General features: G+C 36.7%; 1 protein-coding gene across 16 annotated transcripts in view; it reads left to right on the top strand.

The window, feature by feature from the left end:
• Nucleotides 1-5,760, top strand: part of ZNF248 (zinc finger protein 248) — a 61,229-nt gene extending 55,469 nt beyond the window's left edge. For all 16 annotated transcript variants that reach the window (XM_037041333.1, XM_037041340.1, XM_037041342.1 and 13 more), the window contains one exon: nt 2,010-5,760. In XM_037041333.1, coding sequence (XP_036897228.1) covers nt 2,010-3,499 — 1,490 coding nt within the window. In that variant the 3' untranslated portion in view covers nt 3,500-5,760. The remainder of the gene's footprint in view (nt 1-2,009) is intronic.
• The last annotated feature ends 3,989 nt before the right edge of the window (nt 5,761-9,749 follow it).

A 9,749-nucleotide genomic window follows, 5' to 3' on the forward strand; every position in this document is an offset into this window, starting at 1 on the left:
CCTTATGTCCCTGGTGCCCAGCACCACTGAAACTCAGAGTAAGTCCAAGAAGGTTTGTGCACAGGCCCTTTAAGAGGAATGTCTGGGACTTCTGAAGCCCTCCATCTCACTCAACTACAATCCAAGCTGTGTTTGAGTCCCAGAGATTATGGGAACTTTGTTGCACTGGAATTGTGGGCAGGGGAGTGCAATGTAGGGTTGCGTCCCCTTACTCCTCAGGGGAGACCTCTGTAGCTTAGATATACCTCCTGATTTTTTCTTTTTTGACTGAGAGGGCAAACTTGCCCTAAGACTGAGAATTGAACTGGTGACCCTTTGGTTTGCAGGCCAGCACTCAGTCCACTGAGCCACACCAGCCAGGGTCACAGAGAGATATTTTTAATGGACTTGTGGCATGGTGGCTTGAGTACTAAATGTGAATTGGTACTCATATTTGTGGGAGTTAAGTAAGTTTTTGTTTTGATTTGGTTTTTCCAGGGTAATAACTATCATGTTGGTCCTTTGAGCTGGGCTCAGGACCACTGTAGGTTTTTTTAAACATATTTTTATCATTGTTGCATTAGGTAACAACAGTGAAGTATACCCCCAAATTTTTATGATAATGCCTACTTAAAATCTCAGAACCATATGGAGAAATGTGATCTTTAAGGGTCTTACAGGTGAATAAAATCCACAGATGATACTAGGTATAAAAGCTGTAAACCTAAACATAATAGATATACTCAGAAATAAAAGCAGATTTAAAGAAACAAAATTATTTGGGAGAGAAATAAGCTGCTAGGTTGAAGTAAGAAACGTATGACTTGATGGTTAGGACAATTTTATTAACAGCTGTGAGAAAATGAAATGAACCTGGTCCATTCCCAGAGATGGTCTGTTATTCATCTTGTTGTATTTTCTATTGAGCATTTGTGTTGTGGTGAATCACAGCTAGATAGAGAGTTGGAATCTGCTGTAAAGCAGTGTTCTGTAAAACATAAGGAAATGGATGCTTTCACAAATTTATTTTGATTTTGATATATCAAATGATGAGAAAAGGTACATATTAATTAGGATCTTACCATAGTAATCATACATATTAATAAGGAACTTACCATAGTAATCAAGCTGTAAGAAGGGAGGGACATAAACCATGATCTGCCTCTGCCAAACCAAATTCTTCCTCTAATGTGTTTCTCAGTCTGTTTCCCTTTAAATAAACACACAAAAACAATAACTTTCCTTGTTTAATTCATCCAGTTTTCCGAGTTTCTTGCTTCCTAAGTAAACAATGCTCAGAAAACCTCTACAGCTCATCCACCATGTCTTGAGTTTATTTCATCTTTACAAACTTGCCTCTTGTAGCATTTTTTTTAATAATTATTTTTTTGTGAATTAAATTAAAGAAAAATCTAGGTCCTAGGTTATAGGACTATTTTTTTGAACCTGAGGAAGTTGTGTTTTCAGAACTTTAGTTTGGTGTTTGTGTGTAGAGTAGAGGCATGTATTCTAAAAAATTTCCTAATTCAGTAATCTGTGTATGAAGGAATTAAGACTAAGCTCTTCTCCCTTTACCAAATGTAGTTCATCCTTTGAAGATCCTTGTCTAATGATCTTCACTGTCACTTTAATAAAATGACATTGAATACTCTGTGTTTAATGTCTCTTTTGGGCTCACCCTGTTCTCTTGAGTTTATATATGTTTCTTTTTTTTTTTTTGAGTTTATATGTTTCTGAATCAGCCACTCCCCAGTTCCCTGTGCTTTGAATTTCATTTCTATTTTTGTCCAGTTCTGAAGTTTTATCTAAGTGTTAAATGTCATTGCTACTTTCCTTTCACTGTTTCCCCTGCAGCATGTAGTTTCCACTCAAAGCAGAGGGTACAGGAAATGTATACTTGGACTTAGTTCATACCAGGAAACTGGGCCTAAAACAAAAAATTGACTATATAATAAGACATTTATGTAAAAGTCCAATTCCATTAGAAGGATACTGATATTCATTTTTGTGGTTATTCTTCTCATTTCTAGAAAACTGGAAAGTTGATTACCTGATAGAGAACAGCCAGGAAAATCAAGATGAACATTTTTGGCAATTTGCTGTCACCACCAACAACACATTAAGTGGTGATAGAGTGAGGAAAAATTTCAGTCTGGGTACAGACTGTGTTCCTTCAAGAAATATTTCAGATGAGATATGTGACTCTTGTGAAATGAATTTGAAGAACATCTCAGGCTTAATTATTAGTAGAAAGAACTATTCTGGAACAAAGCCTGATAACTTTAATTTATATGAGAAATTACTTTTTGATATTAGGCATGAGAAAATTCCTACTGGAGGAAAATCTTATAACTATAATCAAAAAAGGAATATCCTTGGTCATTTCCAGGATCTTACTCAACCAGTTATTGACCAGCCCTTTGAGTATACTGAAAATGGACAAAGCTTCCAAGAGGAGGGAGCATTTTTCTCAAACAAGAAAGCTCAGATAGGAGGGACATTCTGTAAATATAAAGAATGTCAAAGAACCTTCATCCAAAGTTTCAAGCTCAATTTATCTCAGAGAACTCATTTGAAAAAAGAACCATATGTATGCAGTATTTGTGGGAATTCCTTCTGTATGGATTTAAGATTGGGACATCAAAAAGCTCTTACAGGAGAGAATCTTTATGAATATAATAAATATGAGCAAATTTTCTGTGATAATTCAACTTTCATTATCCATCAGAGAACTTATGCAGGAAAGATTTCCCATGAATATAATGTAAACCAAAAAACAGGGGTAAAATCAGCTCTCTTTAAACATCAGGTAGTACATATGGCGGAGAAACCTTATGAACACAAAGGAAATGGAAATAATTTCAACAAGAAGCCACATCTCACCCAACCTCGGAGAGCTCACTCAGGACAAAAAAATTTTGAATGTGCTGAATGTGGAAAAACATTCTGGGAGAAGTCAAACCTCACTCAACATCAGAGAACACACACAGGAGAGAAACCCTATGAATGTGCTGAATGTGGGAAGTCCTTTTGTCAGAAACCACACCTTACCAACCATCAACGAACTCATACAGGAGAAAAACCTTATGAATGTAAACACTGTGGGAAAACATTCTGTGTGAAGTCGAACCTCACTGAACATCACAGAACACATACAGGAGAGAAACCCTATGAATGTAATGCATGTGGAAAATCCTTCTGCCACAGGTCAGCACTAACTGTACATCAGAGAACACACACAGGAGAGAAACCCTTTATATGCAACGAATGTGGGAAATCCTTCTGTGTGAAGTCAAATCTCATTGTACATCAAAGAACTCACACGGGGGAGAAACCCTATAAATGTAATGAGTGTGGGAAAACCTTCTGTGAGAAATCAGCTCTTACTAAGCATCATAGAACTCACACAGGGGAGAAACCCTATGAATGTAATGGATGTGGGAAGACCTTTAGTCAGAGGTCAGTGCTCACTAAACATCAGAGAATTCACTCAAGGGTGAAAGCTCTTTCAGCATCCTGAATATTCAGAAATTTTCACCTACCCTTTCAAATTTAATATTTAGTTTTTTAAAATGAGATTAATGAAACCCAAAGAACATCGCAAATTACACAAAAGTTATTGTACTTTAGATAATTGATATTAAAATAAAACCATATTAATGTTTTAAATATGTAGAAGATTTTAAGGAAAACTAAATTTTTGTCATAAAATTTGTACTGAGGGAAAAATCTATTTAAGTAATATGGTAAAGATCTTCATACAGAATTTGTTGTCTAACTGTCATATTCCAAATGCGATACCAAAATTTTAATGTAAATATAATGTGTGATATTCAGTTATATTGGTATTCACAGTGTAATTTGAGGCTTAAAAAATGTTGAATAACTGTAGCATTAAACATTTATGTGAAGAGTCCCTAATGTGTGCAGGCCTTATTTAAGTAAAAGTATTCTAATATAACAGAAATTTGATGTATTCTTAATTTGTACATTAGAAACCAACATGCTTGTGAAGAGAAAGTATGAACATTAGTTAAACACTTATTGTGGTATATATTAATATTTCCCACGCAAAATACCACTAGTATCTTTATAGGTTGACATAATTACACTCTGTACATATAAATATATTTAAACACACATACACACATATAGTGATGTTCTAGAATAAGATCATACTGGCATGGAAGTACTGCTGATTGTCAGATTTTCAGGCATTTTGAGCAAGTTGTTAAACATAGTCATTGAAAAATTAAATTATATAAAGTTACAATTAAATTATATAAAAACAAAAGTAATAAGTACTCAACACTCATTACTTCCTAATTATTTTATGACATTTTACTATTGGTTCCTTAGGTTACTTATATTATTGAATCTACATAGAAAAAATACTGTATAATAGTGTGCTACTGCACAATCTCATTCTAACTGTACATTCAGTTCCATCATGTTTGGTAGCTTGACTTTAGTGGAAGTAGTTACACCATGGAAATTGGCAACCTCTACAACTTAGGGTTATTTTCTCATAGAACCTATTGTCAAATATTTACCAGCACAATAGGGTATAAGAATATATATATTTGGAAAATTTAAGATACAAACCACATACCCTTTCTCTTCTTTCCTGATATAAATACATGGTTATGGCCATTATTGCTAAACTGCCTCTTCAATAAATAAGGCAAAATATGAGGTTTTTAACTACCTCTGCTTCATTTCTATTCTTAGTACCTGAATCTTTTTAAATTATGGCCAGTATATGTTATTTTACAACCACATCACCTACCTTCTGATATTTTTAGGCATATATGAATGAGAACAGCCATTATTACTGAACTACTACTTCCATTAAAAAGCCAAACTTTTTTCTGAGGTTTTATGCTGCTCCTTGGTCAGTCAGTGTTGTAATTGCTGTTAATAATAATGATATTTCCATATATTTCACATAGATTAACAGCACTTATAAACAGTAATACTGTACTGTATAAATAGTAGTAGTGTGTAATGAAATGCCTCTTTTATACTCTTGCTATTTCATTGCTGTATCTATTTAGGCATGGTATGTGTAACCTGAGTTGCATGTAATCCAGGAACTATGTATTTGTTTTTCATATAATAGAATATCATATATTCTCTCTGTTGCCTTTGTCCTGCTGTTCCCCGTGTGTCATTGCAACATGTTGATAAGCAGTTCCAGAAGACTGTACTTTTTAACTGCTGGGCTCTGTTATGTCTTTGTTTCATTCTCCCAGATGATACAAGGGTAAATCCAAATTAGTCTGAGTTAATCATGGATATTCTAAAGATTTTGTTGGGTGTTCATGTGAGCATTGAAATATTTGGAAAATATTCTGCAGTGCTTCTGGGAAAGATCTCAGCAATAAAATATCATTAGGACACGAGAAGACATGTGTCTATTCTACTGGACTTTTTCGTGTCTATATGTTATATTGTAGTTTGTGGCCCCAAAGCACAATAGCCTGAAGATAACAGTACAGAAGATGGGAAAACCCTGGCTTGGAGATGACATCCACTGAGACATGCAACTTCATCTGGATCTTCTGTCTGTGAGGACCTTACGATAATGTGATAATAATGGTTTTGTATTTATTCTTAGTGCTGTTACTAAGAGCTGAAGGCATTTTCCCCAACAGAGGTGAATTCTTTTCTCAGTGTTAATGTTCTATACAGCAATTTTGGGGAAGAATTATCTCTTTTGACAGGTTAATATAGGGATGGGTCTTGTGTCAGCCATGATTCTAAGGAAAAACACAATTCTGGAAGATTTTAATGGCAGATTTGCAGTGGTGTGGGCCAGACACAAGGTCTGTTGATATTAGAGACTAGCATCAGCAGGAAGCCATGGTTACCATTCCAAATCCTTGGTTACCAGAGCCCAACAAAACTTGGTCTCATGAAGGAGAGGCCACCACATAGTAGATATTGTCACTACCAGAAATGTGACACCAAATTGCTCATGCCTCTCTTTGGAGAACTGAACAGATGCCATCTGCAGGTAAGCTCAAGTGGGCAGAGAAGATCTGGTTGGAGCCAGTGGAGAACAAGCAGTACAGTATTTTTTAATTTCGGTAAATTCCTATGTAAAGTCTCAGTATTAGAAGTTTATTCTACTAGTTGAAAATTGTTTTCTGATTTGTATTGCTTTGGAATCCTAAGTAAATTCCTTTTGGAACTGAGCATTGTGGCAGGTGTGTCTCCTTTAACATGCCTGAAGCAGACATGTATATTTGCATTATTCATATATCCATCTGTGGTGTTTTTTGTTACAGGTAGTGTGAAGTAAGCAGCTCTGTATTCCAAATAAATAGCCAGTTGTCCCTGCACTGTTGATTTATTCACCATTTCTCTTGTTGGCTTGATAGGGCATTTTTATCACATCCTTATGTTTGGTGTTATCCAAAACATTGAGATATTTGGTCTATACCTTTTGGACCAAGGCAAATATCAAAAGGTCCTTGATATTTGGTCTTGTACAAAACATCCATGGTAACCTTTGGTCCACACCAAAATGTCTTTGGTATTTAGTCCTGTACAAAACATCCATGGAGGCATTTGGACCTGTCTAAAATGTCTGCTGAGACATTTGGTCCATGATTCATTAAATAATACATTTAACTTTGTTAAAATTTTATTTGTTATAATTTATTATGAATTTTATATTTCACATTTATTCTTGTTTTTCTTTGTCATGAAGTTTGCCATATATTTACTCTTAAAAGCCAATGAGCAATTGCTCTCAAGAATATATCAACCTGCATATTGGCTTTATATTTATTATATCTGTTAACAATTTTAGTTATGCAAGTTTGATTTTGTTGATATCATTGTGAAGTTGGTGACTGTATTTGACCATGACCACCAAGTACCTGTGTGATAATTTTATTGCTTTGCTGTTTATCTTTTGAAACTTCAGTAAATCTCCAAATTGAAGGATAATACTCCACCATCAGTTTTGAGATTTGTTATGCCACCATTCTACTGTGTTGTTTATCCCGTGATCAGCCTTCAGTACTGCTCTGTATACATTCCAAGTTTCTGGTAGAAGTTTCGAAAGATTCTGGTCTGCCTCTGCCACCTTCCAAGGACATACCCTCCCCCATGACACTGTTATACCTAACTGCTATGTGGTAGGAAAGCCACACCCATTCTTCCTCCTGAAATGCTCTTTTTGAATAATTTTTCCCTTTTATATTCTATGGTTACTGAAAACAGCCATACCCAACTAAATGCCTAGTGACATATTAACTGCACCATGCATCACAAGATCCCATCTGTGGTTTTTAATCCTCTGTGAATTCTTCAGTGCACACAGCTAATTCCAATCCTACTCTTTATTTAGTTTGAAATCTGATCCATGTACCTAACCCCATGTACCTTTTCCAGCTTGTATACTGAGGCAAGGATTATTGTGAATACAGAGACAACACAATTACCAGTGAAACATGAGAATATATTTTTTTTAATTTTAAGTTTCTCATTTTTTATAATTATTATTTTCTAAATATATTTTATTGATTAGAATATTTTTGTGTATTAATCCTACAAAACAAAAGTGTAAATAAACATTATAGGCTATTTGAATCCGCAGATGTTTTCTAAGTATGAACTTTATTTACAAGTCCAAATATCCAGGACCATTTGGCATGGGCCAAATATACTCCCGGAATTTTTTGATATGACAGATTTCAAGACCTTTTGCTGTGGACTAAATGTCTCCATGGAGGTTAGGGACAGTACCAAATTCAAAAAAACTTTACGCATGGACCAAAAGCCTCAGTGGACATTTTTAACAGAACTAAATACCCACTACTTTTATCATGTAAAATATTATGTAGTGGCTATTGCTTTTGGCTAGTCAATGCAACAGTTTTATGTTCTATAGTAATATGTGCAGTCCTTGAGAGTAAATCTTGGCCCCACATTTGTATTAATCTAGGAATGATATTTTTTATTGAGAAGGCACCATAACTACATAGTTTGAAAACTTGTTGCTACCAGCAACTATATCAGGAAAATACATCTGTAGGGGAGAAGTATTATAAAGAAAAATAAAATTTACAAACTTATCTAAAGGATAGATTGATTTTAAATAGCATGGAGAGGGAAAGACCTCACTAAGAAGCCTGCTGTGGAGAGAGCGAATTATTTGGATATCTGGAAGAATGTGTGTGTGCAATATTTATACAGTTAAACCTGAGTCCTCGAATGTCTTGGTTCTCCAACAGTTCTGTTCTCAACCAAGTTGTTCATGAAAAAAATGCCTTGGTTGTCAAAAAAATTTGGTTCTTGATTCTTGACCCAACAACCTTTCATGCTGATACCTGTATGAGCAGTCATGCATTGCTCAGGTGACAAAGGAGATTTTGATTTTCAAAAAAATGCTTCTTGAGCGAATTAAGTTTGAGAACCAAGTTTCCACTGTACATCTCTAACCAACAGTTTTGTATATCTATGATTTTGTTTCATGAAACAGCACCCAGATTCACACATGGAGAAATTGTATTATGGAGCTGTTGGGCAGGGACCATTTCTTTCCTGTACCCTGAGCAGTGCCACCTTTCTTGTATTGAACTAACCCACACCTCCTCAAGGCATCAGCCTGGGGAGTGGCACCAGCCCCTCCTTGCCAACCCCCTGGCCCTTCCCTACTAGGATTGCTCCAGGTGGACAGGTCTTTTTTCAGTCTTTGTCATGAGTTCATAGTGCAGCTTCTACTAAGAACCTCTCAAAGTTCAGGCAGGTTTTGAAGTGCCAGAGACAGAGGCTGAGTTGTGTGGCTTTCAGAAGATAGACATTTCTTCCCTGTGTGCCTGAATGGCACAACTGTTCCTGTGTTGAGCCCACCCCAACTCCTCAACACATCAGCCTGGAGAAAGGCACTAGCACCACCAGAAAGGTCCCAGATTCCCCAGGCAGGTAGCAACTGGACTGGGCATACTCTGAAACTTTTGCTGAGTGACCTCATAGCCAGCACAGGTGCTAAGTTAGAATCTGTATGCACCAAATGGATATCATTTTCTCTACATGGTAAATAACTGAGAAACCTGCCTCTCACAAATCACAAACTGCCTGAAACTCAGAGGCTAAGCCTAGTGGGAAGCCAGCAAATAGTGATTCATCTCAGGGTTCCTTGGTGCTTTCATTGACCTGCTCTGGACTAAGTATGGATGACAGTATCTTGGTGTATGGCTTGGTATGTTCCATAAGGACCCGGTCCCACAAGAATCCAGTCCCACCACAGGCAACTACCGCCCAGGGATTGCCTAGTAGCTCCTAAATGGTAGCCCAAAGGTAGTTATATGCCACCGCCTGCGGCAGCAAGGGTGGTCGCGAGGTGAGGCGATGGACTTAACTTAATTAAAAGAATGGAGAGGTCCAAGTGCTCTGCTGGCAAATGGCAAATTTATTCAAGGAACTGCTGGCTTATATGCAGAACTGCAGTGGCCTGAGAACAATGCTGTTTTACAAAAGTTTGTACACTCCTGAAGGCTATCAAGAGGGCAAGATGTTCTCATATCCTGAGAACATGAGCCCAAAGATAGCAGTGTCCTCATGACTATCACTTTCCTGGAACATGACGCATATGCCAAGATCTTGTTCTTTCCTTCAAGGCTGAGAAGGAGAAGGTCCGGAATATGTCAAGATACCCGCTGGCTCCAGGGACCAGAAACCAAGTCCCTCCACCATTTTCACAGTGGGGGCTCTGTCCTTGGTCCCCTGTGGCCTGGCAGGCTCCCACAGTTATA

Source organism: Sturnira hondurensis, unplaced genomic scaffold, assembly GCF_014824575.4.
Source record: "Sturnira hondurensis isolate 20B ecotype Veracruz unplaced genomic scaffold, ASM1482457v3 Scaffold0002930, whole genome shotgun sequence".
Taxonomy (NCBI): domain Eukaryota; kingdom Metazoa; phylum Chordata; class Mammalia; order Chiroptera; family Phyllostomidae; genus Sturnira; species Sturnira hondurensis.